The sequence below is a fragment of the Conger conger genome, chromosome 4, assembly GCF_963514075.1.
Source record: "Conger conger chromosome 4, fConCon1.1, whole genome shotgun sequence".
Lineage (NCBI taxonomy): Eukaryota > Metazoa > Chordata > Actinopteri > Anguilliformes > Congridae > Conger > Conger conger.
The window spans coordinates 44,538,766-44,562,194 of NC_083763.1; the positions used below are offsets into that span (position 1 = coordinate 44,538,766).

General features: G+C 40.7%; 2 protein-coding genes across 2 annotated transcripts in view; one reads left to right on the top strand and one right to left on the bottom strand.

The window, feature by feature from the left end:
- Nucleotides 1-15,385, top strand: LOC133126623 (coiled-coil and C2 domain-containing protein 1B-like). Its single transcript, XM_061238966.1, has 16 exons — nucleotides 1-115; nucleotides 907-1,034; nucleotides 1,129-1,201; nucleotides 1,602-1,726; nucleotides 2,066-2,213; nucleotides 2,773-2,915; nucleotides 2,994-3,119; nucleotides 3,307-3,365; nucleotides 5,458-5,574; nucleotides 5,826-5,899; nucleotides 6,931-6,989; nucleotides 7,166-7,217; nucleotides 7,305-7,401; nucleotides 7,831-7,921; nucleotides 8,175-8,297; nucleotides 15,167-15,385. Exons 1-16 carry the CDS (start codon nucleotides 1-3, stop codon nucleotides 15,383-15,385), a joined length of 1,749 nt encoding a protein of 582 aa, XP_061094950.1.
- Nucleotides 15,128-23,429, bottom strand: part of LOC133126624 (zinc finger FYVE domain-containing protein 9-like) — a 27,443-nt gene continuing 19,141 nt past the window's right edge. The window contains exons 11-18 of the mRNA XM_061238967.1: nucleotides 23,071-23,153; nucleotides 21,763-21,867; nucleotides 20,061-20,211; nucleotides 18,079-18,159; nucleotides 16,987-17,149; nucleotides 16,649-16,754; nucleotides 16,146-16,322; nucleotides 15,128-15,772 (exon numbers count right to left, since the gene is read on the bottom strand). Of these exons, the coding sequence (XP_061094951.1) occupies nucleotides 15,611-15,772; nucleotides 16,146-16,322; nucleotides 16,649-16,754; nucleotides 16,987-17,149; nucleotides 18,079-18,159; nucleotides 20,061-20,211; nucleotides 21,763-21,867; nucleotides 23,071-23,153 (1,028 nt within the window). The 3' untranslated portion in view covers nucleotides 15,128-15,610. The remainder of the gene's footprint in view (nucleotides 15,773-16,145; nucleotides 16,323-16,648; nucleotides 16,755-16,986; nucleotides 17,150-18,078; nucleotides 18,160-20,060; nucleotides 20,212-21,762; nucleotides 21,868-23,070; nucleotides 23,154-23,429) is intronic.

A 23,429-nucleotide genomic window follows, 5' to 3' on the forward strand; every position in this document is an offset into this window, starting at 1 on the left:
ATGCCAAGTATGCTGGCAGTAAACAAGACTCCTATTCTGCTGTGGAACGGAATAGAAAACAGAGGCGGCGACCGTTCGGCCTTCAGCAAGAGCAACATGCCCGTCCCTCCCAGAGGTGAGGATCGATGCTGGGATCAATACATTCTGACACAAAGGAAAAACAGATAGGTGCATGTAACACATGTTCAGAGTGCAAATATTATGATAAGCAACAATGCTATCAACCACAACAACATGGCTACATATTCTTTCAGTCAAGGTTATTTCCTTGTCTTCCCCTGGCTATTTCCCTCGGTTTTTGGATTTCTGGTGGACCATTAACAGACTTTCCAGGAGGCCAGACCTTGTATAATGTATTTTTAAGGAATCACTATGAGCTATTCTGAAACCAAGGCTAGCATATGAGATATTTTACTGAAGACTTACTGTATGTCATCGAATATATTGTAATTGTTTTTGGTCCAGGCATTAGTACACAGTGCAGGACACACTTGACAATTCAGCAATTCAGTTGTGATGCTTTTCCCTTATGAGGATGTTTTAAATGTTAAAGCTAAAATGTAAATGGTGGCTCTGTCACATATTTCCATTTCTCAGTTTTTCAATTTCGATATCGTCATGTATCTACTACATGAATGACTTCAGCTGACTAAGGGAGAAATTATATAATTTGGCTTTTCTGTGTAACATTTCATTTCTAGCAATGGGAAGCGTGTCCTCACTCAGGCAAAGTACAAATTAATATTGCATGGCACTTTGTGCAGCAAACTATTTTGCTGAACTTGGTGAAGAGACAATGAGCAGTCTCTCTCTCTCTCTCTCTCTCGCTCTCTCTCTCTCTCTCTCTCTCTCTCTCTCATTTCAACAAGAGAGCAGTGAAAACTTTGTCTTCCCTTATTTCCCCAGCTGTCCTTCAGCCGAAAAACATTCTAGAGGCTTTGGAACAGAGAATGGCCAAGTACAAAGAGGCTTACACTCAGGCTACAGCCACTGGCGATGAGCGCAAGGCCAGAATGCACGAGCGTATAGCCAAGGTCAGAGGCGATAGGTTACAGTCAAGACTATCTTGTACCTGTGAGATTATCTCACCACCTGACCCCTGACCTCTAAACCCTGTCACTCAAACAGCAATACCAAAGTGCCATCCGAGCTCACAAAGCCAAGAAAACCGTGAACCTGCAAGAGTTACCTGTTCCACCTGGTGAGGTGCAATACCTATACAATCACCCTAAAGCTAATTTAGCATTCTAGAATGTTCCATTATGACTTGATGTGAAAGTATCCATTAAAACTTTGTGTTTGCTGTACTTTGGTGCTAAAAATATCTATTAAATCTAGTTGATGTTTATTATGAATAATCTTCCTATCAGTTATTTAAGATTCAGTTAATTAAACAAGAGAAGGTGCTGTCCATGGGTTCAACAAGTTAATGGAAGTAATCAGTCTAATTTATTCTTTAAGTTAAAAAACGTTTGGAACTATGGGATGCTTGCATAACATAATTTTGAAAAAGGGATGGTTCCACAGTATTGTTGATACGTGTAAATGTCCTTGGTAACATTCTTCTGTGATTGCCACTGTTAATTGGCTGTATACTGCAGGCTTTCCTCCATTCCCTGGGCAGGAGAATGAGAGAAGTCCACAGGACTTTTCTGGAGTGTTGGAAGCGGCCAACAAGCTAGCTTTGGAAAAGGGTGATGATGATGAGAAGAAAAAAGAGTTACATGTGGTGGGTCATTGTCTGGACTCCTGAAGCATCCAGGAGACTGTAGGAATCTGCAGTCACTCTGCATTTTTACTGTCATATGTGTACATAAAGGTCATATGTATAAGTATTCATTAACGGACATAAATATTCATGCAGAGTGACTTTGTTTCTGATTGACTAAGTGCTAAAATGATTCTGCATATGTTTCTAGTATAAGAATCAAAACAACCATGTTATGTCATGATGTCTTTTTTACATAATGCAAATTCATAAGAACCCGTGTTCAGCCAAATGCTTAGTTTTCACAAAACAAATTTCTCACAATTCCCTGTGTCTCATTTTACCCTTCAGAAGAAGCCGTCGGTCAAACAAAAGCCCTGTAAGCCAATGCTTGCTGTGTGTCCTATGACACATGACAGTGCATCGTCTGCAAAACAATCTTGCACTACCAACCCTTTCCAATCAAACACAAAGCACAGCTGGGGGGAAGGACTTTCTTCAGAAGGTCAGGCTTGCTGCACACAAATACAAAGCACATGGGCCAGTGGCAGTTGTCTCAGTACAGCACAATGTAGTGAGAGCAGGTATCTGTGGCAACTTAATTTGGCATTACATTTTATTCAGTTTTCAGTATTGTTCATTTTCCCCATAGAATATATGGTTTCACAGGTAACTATTGCTGAATTGACTACATGACTAAAATAATGTTTCCAGATCAAATAATTTAAATGATTATTTCATGTTGACACATTCATGTGAACAACAAATAGACTGGCAAGCAATCTAGCTAGGTATTGTTTGAGTGAGCTCTCAGGATTTTGCTCTACTTGCCAACATGCTGCTTGGATACTAACATAAATATTCATACAATAAAGTCATTCATTTTTAACACATTCAATAAATTCCCTGGTGGACTATTATCTGACTACAATTTTGAAAGCAATCTCCATTCATTTGCAAGCTAACATTTTAGCTTCTGATATGTCTGCCATCTTTGATTTGGCTCTGTCTTGTGAGTAGCAGAAATGGACGTCCATTAATGACACTTCCTCCTGGTTCCTCAGCCCATCAGCAGGATGGCCACAGGAAGCTGTCCATGAAGGTGGGAGTGCAGACCAAGCAGAAGGATGACCTGGAGCAGGACAAGCAATGCATACACACTGTCAGTGGGAGCACCACTGATGTCAAAATGGAGGCTCTGTCATTGGTAAGATATCACCTAAGGTCGGGGAAGAAATAATGAATGGAGTTTGGCCTGAGAGTGTTGCTTGGTCTCTTTTTCCAGGTGCCATCTCCTCCCACAGATGAAGAAGATGATTTTGTGGTGATTAATCACATTGATGTCCAAATCTCTCAGAGGGATGACCAGGTATATTCTCAACTGTCCATGCTGCTGAAGGAACAATATGAGGTGGGGGCCAACACACCAAGCTATTCAACAAAATTAAAAATCATTTTCATGAATAGTTCTTAGATTTATATATCCCATTAAGTGAGTTGCATTGAGTAAGGTAGAGAGAACTCTACCTGGACGTTTCGATTCAGTTTAATTGTGAATTCCTGGGAGCCAATCATTAATGTCCTGTTTCAACTTTCAGAAATGTGCAACTTATTCTATGCAGTTCTCCCACCTAGGGAACATCACAGAGACCATAAAGTGAGTATGGTTGGTTGAGCAAAAATGAGCAGAAGTGCAAAGGTTGAGGGTTTTGTTATTGACAATACAGTGCCTTGAAAAGTATTTACCCCCTTCCTGATTTCCTCTGATCCTTCTGACTTCCTATATTATTGCATATCGGTCACACTGAATGGTTTCAGATCTTTAGACAAGATCTTTAATATATTTAATGGAAAAAGTCAGCAAAAGTTAGCAAACACCCATATCACCTCTGGTAATTGGCTTAATCTTAATGACTTAATGACTAGGTGCATCATCTTCAGCAGCAATAACTGCAACCAAACACTTTGTATAATTTTATATCAATCTTTCACATTGCTGTGGAGGAATTTTACCCTTTTGATTGCAGATCTGCTATAATTCAGACAAAGTCATAGGTTTGGCATGCCATAATCAAAGGAAATTCCTGAAAAAAGGGTTGAGTTGAAATATATCAGTCTGTAAAGTGTTACAAAGCCATTTTCAAGGGTTTGGGACTCTAACAAACCATAATGGGGAACACTTGGAACTGTGGTGAATCTTCCCAGGAGTGACCTGCCTGCCAAAATTACTCCACGGGTGTAGTTACAAATCCAGGATGTGACAAATCATCCCAGATAAACATCCAAAGATGTGTACTGTAGGCCTCTCTAGCTTCTGTCTATGCCAGTATCCATGAATCTACTATAACGAAAAGACTGGACAAAGCAGGGATTCATGAGAGAGTAGCAAGGTAGAAACCACTGTTAACCAAGAGAAACATCTATGCCTGTCTGACAATTGCAAAAAAGCACCTGGATGATCCCCAAGCCTTTTGGGATAATGTTCTATGGACAGATGAGTCAAATGTGGATCTTTTTGAATGAGGTCCCATTATGTCTGGCAAATACAGCATTTCTCAGAAAGAAGAGCATACTAAAAGTCAAACATGGTGATGGCAGTGTGGTGGCATGGGGATGTTTTGCTGCCATTATTGAAGGAATCATACATTCTGCTCTGTACTAGAAGATTCTTAAGGAGAATATCTAGTGATCTGTCCATGAGCTGAAACTGAAGCGTAATAACGTTATGTAGCAAGATAATGATTCAAAATACAGAAACAATTCCACATATATTTGACTGAAAAGCAATCAAAACAATCAAATTTGTCTTTATTAAAGCAGAAGAGTGAGTTTAAATTCTTTAAAACAGCGATCTGAAAGATTGATATCAAATTATAATTGTAATTATTGCTGCTAAAGGTGGTGAAACCAATTATAAAGTTTAAGGAGGCAATTACTTTTTAACAGGGTGACAAGGGTGTTTGATAACTTTTTTAATAAAATAAATAAAACAGTAATTCAAACATTGTCACACACAACAGTTTCTAGCATTAGCAGAGTGTGAAAAGCAAAAACATCAAGTGAGCAGCAGTTCTATAGGCAGAAATCCTTCTTAATGAGAGAGGTCAGAGGAGGATGGCCAGACTGACAGGAAGGTTACAGTAATGTAAAAAATCATACATTACAACAGTGGTATGTAGAAGAGCATCTCTGAACTCTAAGTGGATTGGCTGCAGCAACAGAAGTCTAATAAATACCTAAGCACTCACTGAATGTATATAATAATATAGGAAATCAGGAAGGCTGCAAATACTTTTTCACAACAGTGTAGTGTGTAATTTTTCACGCAAAGAGAAGCTGGCCACTCATGACCTGAATCCTTCATGTTTACTGAATGTGAATGTTTAGCAACAAAGTTGTTTATGCCAAACAGCCCAGTAGGAGATTTGCTGATAGCTTTAAGGTATATTTCACTGCATCCCTGCTGCTGCATACCTCACACAGACAATATCAGATGAGATTTAAAGTACTTACTCATAACTTCTTCTGGACCACAAGCATTCTTCACACACAGCTTTCTCAAGTGAGCTTTGGGAATGTCTGGGGAATGTCATTTGGGAATGCGCTGAAGTGGTTCGGAGGATAATTGCCAATAGTAGCACCTCTCCAGTTTGCATCTTCATGTCTGTCTGTCTGCAAATATGCTTTCATTATATGGACTGGTGCTATAATATTAGTGAAATAGCCTACGTGATTGCTTTTCCTCTCAGGTTTGAGACAATGGCAGAGAACTATAAGAAAAACATAGAGAGTCTGGAGCAGTTACAGGCACAGGGACGGGACCCCCCGAAACACTGCTTTGAGGAGAGGACCTACAGGATCACCAGGTGGCTATTACTTTACACTTTTATCTCCTACTGTGCAGGATTTCTCCTACTCTACTTGTCTTCCCCTCGCACTAGAAATCACTGGTATGTGCCTTTTCACATATCATCTACCAATTTCTTACACTAAGGTACAAAGATACAGGTAGGTAGTAAATCCTTTACCATAGCACTGATGTTTCCATCCTTTCCCCTCTATCTAAACCAAACACCGAAAGAGGGCAATAAAACTACTGTATCTCTACATTCCACAGGATCTTTACAGAACTCAGCAGCACAGAGATGGTGGTGACCATTGTGAAAGGAATGAATCTACCAGCCCCTCAAGGTTCTGCAACACTTCTGCAATTCCTTTCAGTGCAACAGAATCAGGCTACAGTGCCATAGAAAAGTGTTTGCCCCCTTTCTGATTTCTTCTATTATTGCATATTTGTCACACTAAATGGTTTCAGATCCTTAGATCATTTAATTTATTTCATCAAACACCCAAATCACAACTGTGAGGAAATTGCCACCGTAAATGTAATAACTAGTTGCACCACCTTTAGCAGCAATAGATGCAACTATAATTTTATATCAGACAAATTGGTCAGTTTTTGAGAATAAAGTGCTTGTTTCAGGTCCTACCAAAACACCTCTATTGGCTTCAAGTAAAGGCCACTCCAAAGCCATTTTTAAGGCTCTGGGACCACAGTGAGAACTATGATGTCCAAATGGAGAACACTTGGAAGAACACTTGGAACAGTGGTCAGCCCTCCAAGGGCACCACAGCAACTCATCCTGGAAGGCACAAACGATTATGACAGAACTGGTATCTAAAGAACTGCAGGCCTCTCTAACCTCAGCTAAGGTCCGTGTCACTTCACAATAAGAAATTACTGTTAGTCAGGAAAGACATAAATACTTGTCTCACATTTGTAAACCAGCACCTGGCAGCAGCTGAAGTATACATTGGGTTATGCAGCAAGACAATTATCCAAAACACAGTGGTCCAGTCAAACCCAATAGAAATGCTGTGTCAGACCTAAAAAAAAAAACCTAACAATTTGTCTGAATTCATCGACAGCAATGTGAAAGACATCAAATTATGGGAGATTTTTTGTTGCAATTATTGCTGCTAAAGGTGGTGCAATCAGTTAAATTTAAGGGGGCAATTATTCTTTCACATAAAAAAAATGTTTTGGGTTTACTCATATTCCCTGGGTCTAATTTTACATTTTGTTTAAAGATCTGAAACCATTCAGTGTGACGATTATGCAATAATAGAGGCAATCAGGAAGTGGGCAAATGCTTTTTCATGGCACAGCATAAGCACATTCATTATTTTTGTTATGACAACTCTATACTGTTTCTGTTTAGGCCTGTCAGCCCAACAACTCAATGCCTTTGTCAGATTTCAGTTCCCATACCCCATCTCAGTGAGTACCTAAACTATTAACGTTAATTCTTAAAATTTCTGTCATAAATGTATTTTTGCATATGCTCCATTTGATGATTTCCCAGCTGGTGTGCACATAGAGCATTTACACTCATCAAATTACCTTCACATATGTGATCACGCTGCGTAAATGAATGCTCTGCTTTAACTCCATAGGATCAACCTCAAAGTCATAAAACCACAGCCATTGGGAAAACCAGCAGCCCAGGTGCATGCGCTGATGATGAGATCCGTGAGGACAAATGCCAAAGGTGACCGTGAGGTGGTAGTGTAACAGGTCTGTCTTCCTGGGCAGAGTACAACCAGAGCTTCACACTGACCATCAACAGGAACCACAGAGGCCTCCAGAGGGTAATCCAGAAAGGACTGAAACTGGAGGTGGTGCACAAAGGGTGAGAGGCCAAAAAATATGTCCTGGCCATGTTCCACACACTCTCAATGCTCAGTCTGTCTAGAAGAATGCAAAATGTTTTCTCCATACAGCACAATGAAGGGCAAAACAAATTTATTGGTTGCAAGTTTGTGTGTGTGTGTGTGTGTGTGTGTGTGTGTGTGAAGCTGAAATTCAGCAAAACACTGGGTTGTTTGTTAAAAACTGAGTTGATTTGGTGCTCTGCCAGGTGACCTCATGACATTCCATGAAATTCAACTGGGTGTTACAGAAAATTTGGCTTTGGGAAGTACAAGTGTTTTGGTGTGACCATAGTTTGTTGAACGTTTTACTAATACTAATCTGATACTAATTGTCCGGCATACACAATTTTATTTACATGGCACATGCCCAAGTCAAATCATGAAAAAATAAGTATCTTGACCGACAGGGGCTTCCTGAGGAGGGACAAGCCTATGGGTTGTGCACTCCTGAAGTTGGACAAACTGGAGAGGGAGAGTGAAATGCGGGAGATAATTGAGGTAAGAGGCAGCATTAAAGGCAAAGACTGGCCGGGGTTCAAATTAATTTGGTAAGAAATGTTTTTATCGATGTGAGATTTGTGCAGTAATTGGTGTCTAACTGCATACTGTTTACATGTTATCCCCCTTAATTGGCTCATTACTCTCCTCTTGTGGGTGTTTGATGGTTTGATGGCCTGCTACAGTGGTTCATGCACTAATGCAAGTGAAGTGAGATATCCGAGAGTGTGGCAGCTGACCTGTGTTTGTTCAGGTCACTGAGGGACGGAAAACCACGGGGGGGCGTCTGGAGGTCCGGGTACGGTTGCGGGAGCCATTGAGTGGACAGGACCTGCAGATCACCACAGAGCGCTGGCTGGTCCTAGAGCAACCCATGGTAATCTATTCTCCCTTAGTTCAGTTTTATACAGGACATTCACATTTTATATCAAAATACCATTTCTGGCCTAATGTTCCTCTTTTTTGTCATAGGTTCTATAAATAATTGTTTTTGAAAGGTACGTGACAGTATAATTTGTTTATGTTCCTTCATTTTGTAATTGTACACCATTTATGGCACAAGGAACAATGGTAATGATTTTAAGTGGATCCTTTCAGGTGGAAAGATGGCTGTCCCTCAAAAACAAGGAAGTAGGAGACTGGGAGGACTGAATGCTAATGCAGTTGGAGCTGCCCTGGCTCTTGCAATAGGGCATAATGTGTAATGAATGCATCCCCTTACAGTCTGTCATTGTGCCTGTAAGATGTTCAAATCTAGTTCACAACAGCTGGACCCTACGAGAGGCTGCCTCCAGGATATTTAGAAAGCATTGTACAAAAAGTCTTTACTTTTTATCTTACCACTTACCTGTACATTCCAAACATTTTTTTCCCATGAATAGCATACTACATCGCTATACAGTATCTGGTATTTTTGTGTATCATTAATTTCCTAAACTGAGCTGAAGTGACTACAAACTATAAAAATACTCATATGAAAAGTTTAATGATTAAAATGTACATGTTAGTGTAACGCACCCTGATGGTGGTGGCAATTACACTTTATTAAGTATCCATCAGACTTTTTGTTTTACTTATTGGTCTTCTGCTGCTGTAGCCATCCACTTAAAGCTTCACCGTGTTGTGTGGTTTTCTGTACACAGTACCACTGTTCTAACATCCGGTTATTTGAGTTAGACCTTTCTGTCAGCTTGAACCAGTCTGGCCATTCTCATCTGACCTCTCATTAACAAAGCATTTTCACCCAGAGAACTACTACTTTTTTGTTTCTTGCACCATTCTCTGTAATAATAATAACTAAGAGACTGTTCTCTGTGGTAATTCTGATGTTTGGTCTAAACAATAACTGAACCTCTTGACCATGTCAGCATGCTTTTATGAATTCTGAGTTGCTGACACATGATCAGCTGATTAGATATTTCCATTAACAGGCTGGTATACAGGTCTACCTAATAATGTGGTCACTGAGTGTATATGATTGTAATTTTGCTCTAGTTCAAGTGGTATCTTACCATGTTTAAAGCACTTTTGTTAAACTAAATTGGAACCTATTCTTTTCCCTTTCATATTCCTCTCAGCCTCTGCTTCCTCTACCTTTTACTGTCACTGTATGCTGCATCTCCTTAACCTCTCTCCCTCCATCCTCCCCTCTAGTATCACTACATCAGGTGATATTGCACTATTGTATTCCTGTGAGTAACATGATGTTCATCACTTCTGCTCAGGATAAAAGCATGTGCTAAGTGAATGAAATGTTATGCAAGTTTTTCCACACTATAGAGTGGCTGAAGAATGTAAGTTATTCTATTCTAGTCTATTTATAGTCTTTTATGAGTCACAATTTCAATCAATATAAAGAAACGATACTCTCCACTAGATCTGTTTTGTGTAGCGTAGGCAAAATATCACTCCTGAAGACACTGCATGTCAGAGAAATGGATTAAGCTGCTAACTGGGATAAAATATTTACAATGTAAAAAGCTAACTGTAAGTGTTAAACTAGAGAAAACAATTAGGCAATGTAATGACTTACCAAAATATACCCTTCATGAATATTTCAAATTAACTACTCTTTTCAAGTTGAATCTTTTAAAGCTCAGTGGTTTTTATTTGACTTATATACAGTGGAATCCATAAATATTTGGACAGCAAAACAATATTTGTTGTTTTGGCTGTGTACTCCAGCACATTGGACTTGGAATGAAACAATGTTATTTCATATTCATATTATGTCAAAGTACAGATTGTCAGCTTTAATTTGATGGTCTTTACATCGATATTGGGTGATCTGTGTAGGAAGTGTATCCCTTTTTATACACAGTACTCAATTTTAGGAATCAAGAGTTTCTGGAAGAATGAAATTGATCTAACAGAACCTTATATTTAGTTCTCGGTGACAAATCTTTGCATTTGAATACTGCATGATGTCTGTGTTGGGTCTCTGCCAGTCCTGTACCAGCCATCTTCAGTTCCTGTTTGTTTAGGGGCTTCTTTTCTCCAGCAGCTTAAATGAATGTTCAGTTAGCCTACCTCCACCATGTTTCATTCAGATGCAGTGGTATGCTTTTGATCATGAGCATTTCCTTTCTTTCTCCACACTTTCCTCTTTCCATCACTTTGGTACAGGTTAATACTGTCCTCATCTGTCCATCCAGAACTGTAGTTTTGCAAACTCACCTGGCAACTCCAGAACTTTGCTATCTTTCTGTGCATGAACGAATGATGCACCGACACAAAGCTGGCCAAGAAACAACTGAGCAGCCAACTGTCCAAATACTTTTGGTCCCCAAAATGGGGGGACTACATGTGAAATGGGCTGTAGTTCCTACACGGATCACCCAACATGGATGTAAATGCCCTCTAATTAAAGCTGACAAGTCAGCACTGTAACCTCATATTCATTGTTTCATTTCAAATCCAAGCTGTTGGAGTACAGAATTTCCAAATACTTGAAGACTGTAGCACTGTAGTAAAACATTTGTTTATGTTTGTATCATTTATCTTAAATATGTAACATAATCACATCAGAAATGGGACTGGGAATATGTGGTCTTGGAACACATTAAATCAGCTGCAAGCAAAATTCAGAGGTCATGTAAAATGTAAGCTCAGTTTGTGGTTGACAAAATAATATTTTTCATCACCCCAATGTATATTGAAGCAGGTAAACAAATGTGAGTGGTTTGTAGAAATGGAGCAGTCAACTGTGGGTCTAGGTTCAGAGAACTGTAAGAGATTATCGGAACAGATCTCTGCATTGTCTTGGCCAGCAGAGATAACAGGTCCAGCCAGAACTAAAGGTGACCGCCCACATGTTGTCTGCAAAGTTACCCACATATTGACCACACCCGCATAAGCAGTATGCCTGCATTATATTTACTTGGCTTGCACTGGTGCGACTTACCTTAGATGGTCTTTTCAATGCCTTGATACTGTGCTATAAAATTACAGTACACTGGCACATGGAGTCAAGCACATATTGCAATTAAAGAAACATTTCCAATGAAAAGGGTTGAATCATCACTATTATCGTGGCCATATCCAGTCCAGGCTACTAATTGCCTTTTTTTGTGATACAATACTGTGCAGAAGTCTTAGGCATCCTAGACTTTATTATATATATATATATATATGTTTCTTTTTTTGTTAGTATAAAAGAACACATTTGAGATTTCCAAATATTCATTTTCCAAAAGATTTAATTTTACTATTGAATTTTTAAAAAGTAACATATTACTGTAAGCAATTTACTACTTTTTACATAAAAACTTGATCAAGGCTGTCTGAGATCAGAAGCAAGGAGCCAACCAGTCTGCAGAAGAACTGTGGCAAGTTCTCCACATCACGCTCACGACTACTGTCTGTTCTGGCTCCACGGTGGTGGAACGAACTCCCCGTTGAGGTCAGAACTGTAGAATCTCTCCCCACCTTCAAGCGCAAACTGAAGACACACCTCTTCAAGCAGCACCTCTCCCCATCCCTCCCTACCTCCCTGTGAACCTTAATTGTTGTCTCTGTGACTTGCTTTGTGTATCGGTATTTTTAGTTGGCTAGGTAAGCAGTGTTTGGATAGTTAACTTTGGTCACTTTTGCTGTTTCTTTGTTTCTTTGTTCTCAAAAAAAAAAAAAAAAAGAAAAAAAAGGGCCCTCGTCCTTATCTTTGTTGTACAGGTAGCAATTGAAATTGTACTTCCCTCTAGGGTCTTTCAGCGAACTTATCCCTGGTTATGGGTATGCACTTTGTTGTACGTCGCTCTGGATAAGAGCGTCTGCCAAATGCCAATAATGTAATGTAATGTAATGTAAAAGTTCTCCAACATGCTTGGAACAACCTCCCTGCTGATTGTCTTAGCCAACACTGTCCTGCAGTTCTATATCTCAGACAAGTGATGCAGTTTTAACGCCAAAGGGTGGTCACAAAAAATATTGATTTGATTCAGTTTTTAACTATTCTGCCAAATTACTAAAATGTACTGTAAAATGTATAGTATGTTTATTTAGGACCTTTCATTGAGTTATTTTTGAAAGAATCTTATTTGTACAGAATGTTATACAGGTGCCTAAGACTTTTGCTCAGTACTGTATAAGATACGACAGCATATTTTACCACTTACGCAAAATGAAAGAGCAGATATTTATGAAATGTCTGATACAGATACAACAGTGTTCAATAAAGAATACTGTTTTTATTGACATATTCTTGTGTACAATGGAGGATTTTTTTTTTTGGCTTAAAACATAGATGTTCTCCCTTTTTAATTGATTGTTATGTTTGAGGAAAATGTATTTGAATCCAGTTAGTTCCATGACAATTTATGTCTTGTAGAAAGGGATGCTTCTCTTAAACTGCTCCAAGTTTTAATGGAGGAGAAAAACACAGTCAAAAAGAATGTTCCAGACTTCACCACACAAAGCTTCTCAGGGGGTTTGGTGTGGAAAGAAACAAAGTGCTGGATTTCAAGAGGGGGAAGTCTCAGTAAAATTTCCTTCACTTCGATGCCTCCTGTGTGAAGAGAATATCAAAATAAAAAGAAAAACTTTTTCACAAAAAGACAAACTATATATAAAGATATAAATAAAGCAAATGTAAAAGAATGCAGAGCCGAGTGTCTATGAGTCTGAAATCACAGTCTTCTGTAACAGCACGTCCTGGTTAAGAAGCCCTTGCTCTTAACATTGTGAGAGCTTTCTAAATTCTGTAATCACATGCCCACCACTGAAAGCAGCAGGACAGTGATGCTGTAACGATGAAAGGACTTTTCACTATTGTGCGTCTATATTTGGGGACCAGATATTCACAACTATCCTATAGTTGAAGATGAACATATGGCTTGCATATAGTAGTCCTCAGCGCTTTCTACATCCTTGCACATTCCAGAGAACCTCATGATACATTCTTGTCCCCTAATGAATGCTATCACTACTCAAACAATCTTGAGTTTTCTCAATTTATTATAAAGCATATGAAATGATTCATTTAAGAAATACTTCCCTTCCCTGACAGTTTTTTTTTCTCAAGAATTGCAATATATCTCCCAGTATATACAAATCTTGAGATGCTTTTGATGCAAGGAAGTTCTTTTAAGAAAACACTTAGGAATATCTTACAAATTATGATTTTTGCAATGTTTCAGCATAATGTACAGGCTCTCAACCCAGCTGATCCTAATGAATAAAATAATTGCGATCCTGAAATGAACAGCAGTAGCTGTAGCCATAAAGACTATCTCTTTTAGTGAGTTAAGCATTTTTTCACAATGAGACTTCTTTCTGGGCTTAAAAACTAACTGTATTTTGTGTGTATCCTGTTTTGCGAATAGCAAATAGCTTAGACGTTTATTTTGATGCATTCCGGAGTGTTGGCAGTGTCTAGGGTCAAAGTCATCAGCAATTCACAAGTAGACCCTTACATGTTGGCAAATTCTGCCAGTAGTAGTCCATTTACTTCATACTTTCTGAAATGAAACCGGGTTGCTTGTTAAATCACAACTGGTTTCATGACCAGTAAAAAGACCAGTTAAATAACTATAATGTGATAGTTTGGTGCAGGAAGGTCTTGGAAGAGGTTGTGTGTAAGACTGCTTACTTGCTTGATGTCTATTCTCCTCAGGCTTCTGAGGGTTCACCCCTATTTTGCCTGGGAAGGAGACACAACTCTATTGCCCCAAAACAGCTGCGCAAAAGAAAAATAATTGGTCACACCAACTCACTTAATCACCTTCTTCTTCCCACCTCTTGTGGTTCAGGATCCATACATTTCAATGCATCGACAGCATCTCTTTTTTCTTACATTTGATTCATCGATTCAGTTGAAGAGTAAGTGCTAAAACCAGTTCTCTGGTTGAGTGTATTTTCGATGGTATTTTTGTATAAAATGAAATGAAAAGCTAAGTTATGAAATGCGTCTAGAGGCTGGTGCACCCAGATGAAGACTACCCACGGTGGGGGAGGGGGGGGGGGGGTGTTCTGGGAGCGAGCAGTCCTGCTGCATTATTGCGGAGGTCATGCTATCCAACCCGCTCTGCATACAGCATAGTACACTTTTTCACAATCGGCAGTTTAGAGCAGGTGCCGCGCATATCCTATGAAAACGCACCAATCAACTTTACGACCTACCAACCCGTCTGGGTTATAAAAAAGCCACCGGATCAGCGTCTGCTCGGAACTGTCGTGTGAATAAAGCGAATTCTTCAAGTCTTCAAAGTGGGTCACAGTTTCTAAGAGTGCCACTGTTGTTCGCACCGAAAGGACCTGTCCACACAATCGGAACCAGAGCTTTCCAAAAGTAAAGCGATAAACCACCATCTGTTCAACATAAATAAACAAGAAAACACCTGAAGCAGCAGTTAAGACACACTGACTAGTATCTTCACCATCGCAACAGGACTTACTGACTGGTGACCTTCTGCACAGAGGAGGTCCTTATAATTGTACCTTATGTCCTGATGTACGTTTTACTGTTTCTGTCAGGACTGGCCCTGCGCATGATATCAACTGGAGCATCCGCGCTCTCTTCTTGCATGGAGTAAAGCATCGAGTGATTGTTTCATAAAGCTACGAGGTGAGACTGGAGGTCAGAAGAGCCACTCTTCTTTAGGAATCCCAGCCCAGGCACTGAGCACAAGCGTGCAAATCGGTCAACTGTCCCCCTCCCCCCACCCCACGTCCATGATCGGTCCCTCCCTCCGAACAGGAAGCGGTCCCCTTGTTGCGGCAGAATGACCGTCGGCTGTTCCTCGACCGAAGACCCTGGCCCAGGCGGAGGTCCCACGGCTGCGGGCGAGTTTTGGGGGGCCCTGCCAGCACGTGGGTGCTACAGACAGGTCTCCAGTCCGGTACAGCGCCAAGACCGAGACCGCGCCGCCTCCGCTTCTGTCCCACAGTGGAATTATGGGAAGGGACGCCGCTGCTGCATGGAAGCCCATGATGATGGGAGTCTATTGGCTGCCCAGGCCTGGAAAGTAGTTGGATATGGTGCATAGAAGATCCGGAGGAGTACGTTTTCAGCACAGCTTTCAGGCTCTTGGATTTGCAGATGATTGGGTGGGTGGGATGAGGCAGGAGAAGGGAAAAGAGGGAAAGATTGACATTATCTTCCTTTAGGACATGACTGGATGACAGTCCACCTTTAGGAGACGGGTGGTTAACACAGTCCTCCTTGAGGAGATGAGCGGATCAGATTATCCTTTTTTAGGAGATGTTCTCCAGGATATAGAAGACAAGCTCCATGACCACAGGTCCCTCACTCAACTGACAAGCTCCACCATGGATTACTGGCACCAGGGCACTGTCCAGGTCTTTCATGTATTGAGGGAGCAGGGGCTGTCCATTACTGCCTGCTAAGTATCCCACCTGGAACACACAACGAGGCTGTTACTCTCACTATGAATCAGCGGTTGGCCTCAAAACACTTGTGGCTACCGGTAGCTGATTTAGGGTGACATAGTGATAACCTAAACAAGCTGTGTTTTAACTGTATTCAGTGCATTCAGCAAGTCACTGTCCTGACATAGAATGTAGGAGAGACAAGGGATTAAAGTCAATAATTAAGTAAGTGCAGTTACTGTAGCTACACTATTCTCCCTCACATGATACACAGTACCACTGTTTCTGTCATGTTATCAAGAACAAATACCAAAGGTATTGGGCAGCTGCCCAACCACAACAAGCATGTCCTACGCATTACAGCACAGTTCAGATGACGGACAGCGAGTTAGGCCCTCACCTGGTCAGAGTCCAGCGTGACACGTAGCCCCAGCTTGGCCATGCCATCTTCTTTCAACAGTTTGAGGTGAGGGCACAGTGCGACACAGAAAGCTCGTGCTACATTCTCCGTCAGACGGCTGTGGTCAGCAGGGTCGCTGAGGCCATTTGGCTGGTCCTCGCTTTGCAAGAAGAACACCTGTACCAAGGTCAATGGCATCTTCACTTTACAGTGAAATTAATATTCACCCTTATGTTTTAATACAAACATGGAAACAGGAAAAATTTATTTTTCACTTGGTAATTTAATGCCTGAACCAATTAGCAGTTTCATTAAAGCGTGGCAAGAAGCCAGACAAAAGTCACAGAATAAGATAAAAACATTATTTTTGCCTTTCTTTATTTGATAGGAATGGTAAAAAATTATAGTCTACTGCATCAGTTTGTATTCCTACATTCTTCTGAAAGATGCATACACATTGTATACATGAGCAAAGTAGCAGTTTTCAGGCATGTACACAGTACCTCTGTCCAGCGAATGACCTTCCCGCTGGCCCTGTACTCGGACCCATGGAAGATTTTGATACTGGTTATGGACTCCATGGATTTCCCATCGATGGGGCTGATGATCCTGCACAATGGAAAAACTTAGTCACTTACTAAATCTGACTCAAGTCTGAAGCTCAAACTCAAGACAAGCACTGAGACTAGGTCTGAGAAATTAGCTGGTTTTGCTGGCCACAAAGAAAGTTGTCTGTCTGAAAATATTAATCTCACCATACTTTAACTCAAAAGAATAACATAAGTTGTTTCAGGATGCCATTTTAGACAGAAGTTCAAAGTTTTTGATGTTTGCTTTTCACCCCTTGTTGAAGTTGCGATCATCCTCCTGCCACTGTATGTGGATATGCTCCTGGCACTCCTCCTGGTCCGCCTTTCCACAGGGGATGTGGAAGTCCTTCATCTCCCGAAGGGCCTGTCGCAGAGCCTCCATCATCTCTGCTGTTATTTGCACCATCAAACCATCTAAGGGGGAACACCGTAGAAGCCCATCACATGGTGCAAATGCAACATGCCTCGGTCTTCCCAAATTATGTCCTGTCCAGTTTTGGTGAGCCATGGTCTGCAGTTGCTCAGTGACACTTCGACAGACCCAGCATGGGATCGAACCGGCAACCTTCCCACTGCCAGACAACGCTCTTACCACCTGAGCCAATGTTGCCCAATACATTATATCGTCACATATACACTCACTGAGCACTTCATTAGAAACACTATATTAATACTGGGTAGGGCTTCCCTTTGCTCTCAAATCAGCCTCAACAACATGCTGAAAACATTCCATTGAGATTCTATTCCATGTTGACAAGATTGCATCTTGAATTTCTGAAGACACAATTTCTGAAGATTTGTTAGCTGCATGCTGCGAATCTCCCATTCTACAACATCCCAAAGGTGTTCTATTGGTTTCAGATCCAGTGACTGGGAAGGCCACTGAAGAACACTGAAGTCATTGTCATGTTCATGAAACCAGTTTGGGACTACTTTTGCTTTTCCAATTATCATGCTGGAAGTAGCCACTAGAAGATGGGTACTTTGTAGCCAAGAAGGGATACACAAATAGGCTATGACATTCAAGATGACTGATAGGTATTAACAGGCCCAAAGTGTGCCAAGAAAACAATGCCCATACCATTACACCACCACCAGCAGCCTGGACTGTTGACACAAGGCAGGTTTGGTCCATGGATTCACACTGCTGGTCCCAATTTCCGACCCTACTATCTGTATGCCTCAGCAGAAATCGAGATTCATCAGACCAGGCTAAGTTTTTGTAGTCTTCAACTGTCCAGTGTTGGTGAGTCTGTGCCCACTGCAGCCTCAGTTTTCTGTTCTTGGAACCGCAGAATACAACAGAAGAATGTAATTTTTAACAACTAACAAAACCATAGTACCTTCTACGATGCTGGTCTTGGCCAGATATCCAGATGATGCCTTCAAAGCTCCACTAAACACAAAGAAGCAGGAGCCTGTAACTGAGGCAGAAATACATAATGAGGTAATAATAAGTTACTTTCTCCCCCAATTTTATCTCTCAATTATCTGAGTTAATTCCAAAAATAGAATTAGTAAAATCATTTCTGATCTGTGAATTGCATACCACTGAATTATCCACACCACTTTAAAGTATTTAGCCTTACCAAGTTTAAAATTCCATCAAAAACTCACATACAGTAGCTTCAGTAGTATTCAGTAGTATTCAGACCCCTTCACAGATCCCTTTTTACAAATTTTATTGTGTTGCATATTTCATTTTAAATTGATAAAATTGTCATGGGTGCCCATCAATCTACGCTCAATAACCCATATTTTTTGACATTTTTGCAAAGTTATTAAAAATCAAAGGCTGAAATCTCTCATTTATATACGTATTCAGACCCTTAAAACATTCTTCCTGGCAGTGTCTGTGAACTGCCATCTTCAGGTCTCTCCACAGATGTTCTATGGGGTTTAAGTTTGGGCTTTAGCTGGGCTACTTAAGGACAGTCAGAGACATTTCCCAAACCCACTCCAGCATTGGCTGTATGCTTCAGGTCATTGTCCTGCTGAACTGTTGCCCCAGTATGAGGTCGTGTGCACTCTGGAGTAGGTTTTCTTCAAGGACCTCTCTGTATTTAGCTGCATTCACCTGTCCCTCAATTCTGACCAGTCTCCCTGTCCCTGCCACTGAGAAGCACCGTTATAGCATGATGCTCCCGCCACCATGCTTCACTGTAGGCATTGCCAGGTGATGAGCAGTGCCTGGTGTTAATTAATTCACATAATTCACTTTTCATCAGACCAGAGAATCTTCTTCCTCATGCTTTTTGCTAAAGTCCTTTAAATGCCATTTGGCAAGTGGGCAGTCATATGCCTTTTACTCAAAAATGGCTTCCGGTTACCTACTCTACCATAAAGGCCTGACGGATGGAGTGCTGCTGAGATGGTCGTCCTTCCCGCAGGTTCTCCCAATTCCGCAAAGATAACCATCTGTTAGAGTGATCCTTGGGTTCTTGGTCACCTCCCTGAACAAGGCCCTTCTTGCCAAGTTAATCAGTTTTGCTGGCCGCCCAACTCTAGGAAGAGTCCTGGTGGTTCCAAAGTTCTTCCACACTCAACGCTTTAGAAATATTTTTCTACCCTTTATCTATGCCTCACCACAATTTTAATGTGGAGGTCTCAAGAGAGTTCCTTGGACTTCATGGCTTTTCTCCTGACATGCAGTGTGAGGTGGCATGTGTAAACAGGTGAGTGCCATTCTAAACTATGTTCAATCAATTCAATTTGCCACAGGTGGACTCCAATGAAGTTATAGACACATCTCAAGGATAATTAAAGCAAACAGAATGCTACACCAAAGGATCTGAATACTTATGTAAATGACAGATTTCAGTCTTTGATTATGAATAAATTTGAAAAAAGTTCTAAAAACATGAATTAATTTTGTCATTATGGGTTATTGAGTGTAGCTTGATTAAATTTGATCAAAATGAAATCTACAACACAATAAACTGTGCAAAAAAGTGAAGGGGTCTGAATACTTTTTGAAGCCACTGTATATTTTAATGTGGGATCATATCCCAAAATCAATGTTGCATAGCAAATAAAATGTAATAGTCTTCAACCTTCTTTAGATTTATATTAATTATTAATATACACTCAGTGAGCATTTTATGAGGTATTTTTTTTTTTTTTTTTTTTTTTCTGCTGCTGTAGCCTATCAACTTGACATGTTGTGTGTTCAGAGATGCTCTTCAGCATACCACTGTTGTAATGCGTGGTTATTTGCGTTACTGTCATCTTCGACCAGTCTGGCCCTTCTCCTTTCAGGCAGTTCAGTGTTGATGTGTGTGGCAGTCAGAATGTCCAGGGTCAGCCTGTAGGTTTATTTGCCTACCTTTGCGTGGCTGGTTGTGAATGCTGATTGCCTGGGTCTGGTAGTTGCCGTCATCATTCTGCACGCAGACGAGGTGGGAGTCAGCGTGCTCGTTGAAACACGCCCCCATGGCGAGCACGTGCTCATTGGATTTGTTCATGGCCTTTATCAGCTGAGGGGGAGAGACACACCCACAAAACACACTCTTTATAGTCTTTAACTCAAATGACAATAACCGCCACAGCTAGAATACTTAAAAAAAAATTTCTGCACGGGATACGCTTCTACGTGGCAGACGATACATGCATATCACCACATACAGAGGAGATATTCATTCAATGCACTAAACACGTATTTTAACTGCGCTGTTTAAGATCTGGCTCATTCGCAAAATGCAGTTCGTAGGCAATCCCACTCGTTGATTGCGTAATGAGCTGGGCCTCATTTCCAATAACGGTGTCTCTTAGCGTTTTACGAAGACTCGAAAGGTGACTTACAAACTGAATTATCCAACCATATATATAATTTTCGCCAAATGGGTGCAAGAATGCAGCACCTCAGATCGTGGTATCACACCTCATCCCACCAACCCACCTGGCCATACGCCTTCTTTGGCATGTAATGTTTTATTTATATTATTTTAATATCTTTGTTGTGGTGCCTTAAACTTTGCAATCAGGGTTGATTTGCCAGAAGCACCATCACATTACTGGTGTAATTCACTATTTTCTCTGATTAGCTGACGTTTTCAATAAAAGCACACCAACAAGAAAAATGCAGAATTTGGAAAAACAAAGAAAGAAGTGGTCCCACAGCTTCACAGCAAACAAAATGGAGATATTGTAGAGGTGCCGCTGAATAAAGAAACATTATTTTCCAGTTTTAGGACTACAATGTCCAACAAAACAAAGAAAGAACTATGGTTAAACATCACTCCAGCCGACAGAGAGAGTGGGAAATCGTCAGTTTATAAATATAATTTAAAAGGCATTTAGGCTACACGTTCAAGTGCAACATACATCCATCGTAATGTACAATTACAATTACAATTATTTTAGGGGGCGACATAGCTCAGGCTGTAAGAGCAGTCTTCTGGCAGTCGGAGGGTTGCCGGTTCGATCCCCCGCCTGGGCTGTGTCAAAGTGTCCCTGAGCAAGACACTTAACCCCCAAATGCTCCTGACGAGCTGGTCGGCGCCTTGCATAGCAGCCAATTGCCGTTGGTGTGTGAGTGTGTGTATAAATGGGTGAATGAGAAGCATCAATTGTACAGCGCTTTGGATAAAGGCACTATATAAATGCCAACCATTTATTATTTGCATGAAAACACTCCCATTAATGTGGTATTTTCATGTGTTATTGTAGTAACATTAGCCAACTACAACTGTAGAATTATTAGTATACATACTGCTCAACAGATTGAGATGTAAGAGAAACAGCTGATTTCAGAGGCTTGCGGTCGTAACAGTGGTGGCTACTAGCGGAGTGAGCTGACAACATCGCTAAGGTATAGCTAAGAGTGGTCCAGACCAACCTTACGAAAGTACCACTTACAGAAGGTATACTTAGCTAAGAACGTTTCGGGAAACACACTTAAACGTTAAGATAGAGCTTAAGGTATAACTTACGAACGACGTAGCGTTAAGATGGGAAACGCAGCCCTGGCCCTTAGACTCAATCAGTACCTTACTGAGTGACCAGTTCTACAGGCAAGGGACACTGACCTCATTATAGCGGTTGCTTGGTATCTTGATGTACGTAGTCCGAACCTCCATGTCCACCACAAGGCCTGTCACCACTGGCAACGTGTACTGGTAATTACGGAAATCCTAGAAATTCAGTCAGTAGAAAACATTTTAGATTAATAAAATGCTTACATAGATGCATAGTGCTTACATATACAGTTTTAAGAACAAAAGGCACAGTCCTCAAAGGGTAGGACTAGCAGCACCCAGTTTTCACTTATTAATTTTGAATTAGGTGCTAAAATTGGACACAAACACCAGAGACCAACGAAAGTTGACAGTTAAATATCTGCGTGTGTGTATGCTCGCAGGCACACAAGCTTGTGTATACAGTATATATGCATCTTTCTGAAGAATGGAGAAATACAAAGTGATGCAATAGGCTAATATTGTTTGCCATTCCTCTCACATAAAGAGGCAAAAATAATATTTTTCTGTCTTGTCTGGCTTCCTGCTTTGGAACTTTCTGGCCTCCATTTTGCCCTCCCTGACCTGCTCTGCCCCTACAGGCCTTTCACGAATTCTGCAATATTTGTGCATTCATTGTGCATCTGTTACTGAATATTTGTGAATTTATTGTGCATCTGTTACTGAATATTTGTGCATTCATTGTGCATCTGTTACTGAATATTTGTGAATTTATTGTGCATCTGTTACTGAATATTTGTGAATTTATTGTGCATCTGTTACTGAATATTTGTGCATTTATTGTGCATCTGTTACTGAATATTTGTGCATTCATTGTGCATCTGTTACTGAATATTTGTGCATTTTTTGTGCATCTGTTACTGAATATTTGTGCATTCATTGTGCATCTGTTACTGAATATTTGTGCATTTTTTGTGCATCTGTTACTGAATATTTGGGCATTTTTTTCAGTCATTACTCATTACATAAGCCATGTTGCAGGACCTCGTTCAATTTGTCTGAGCAATCCGCATCTCAGCCTTAAAATGTTCAAAATCAGCTTTTATGCATTATTAAACATCTATATGATTATTCACCCTGATGTATCAATGACTATGCATACATCCAGTACAGTACCCTTCAAACAGCAGATTGAAACTTGCTATTTTTGCTATATACTTAAGGTATTTCAATTTGAGACCAAAAGATGAATATCTGACAAAAGTATCAGTATCAGTATCATATGAATTGTACCTTATCTGGCGTGTTCGGATGTTTGTTGTATGACCTTGATATGCACGTTTCTGTACGTCGCTTTGGATAAAAGCATCTGCTAACTGAAATGTTATGTAATGTAATGTAGAGTGGGATGTTTCTCACCGCCAGAAGGTTCATGATGGTGTGGCCGGTCTCTCCAAACAGAGGCTTCCTGAAACGGACGCTGAACAGCGGGCAGGGGTAGACTGCAACAGGTGCATGTTCGTTAGGGAAGTTGCCACTAGCTTAGTTTACACAACAGCGCAAGGTGAGGACCAACCGCAGCTTGTCACAAACAAACAAACAAAGGGGTGGAGGCCCTCACTAGCAGCGATGTTTCTGCAGCAGCTGGGCTGAACTGAAGTTTGAATTTTGGCCTGAGAATAAGTGCCCTGCACTGCAGCGATACGTTCCCACCAAATCCAAGTGTAACAAGCACAAGACCCAGTGGGGAATAATACGTTTCGGAAAGTCTAATTTGA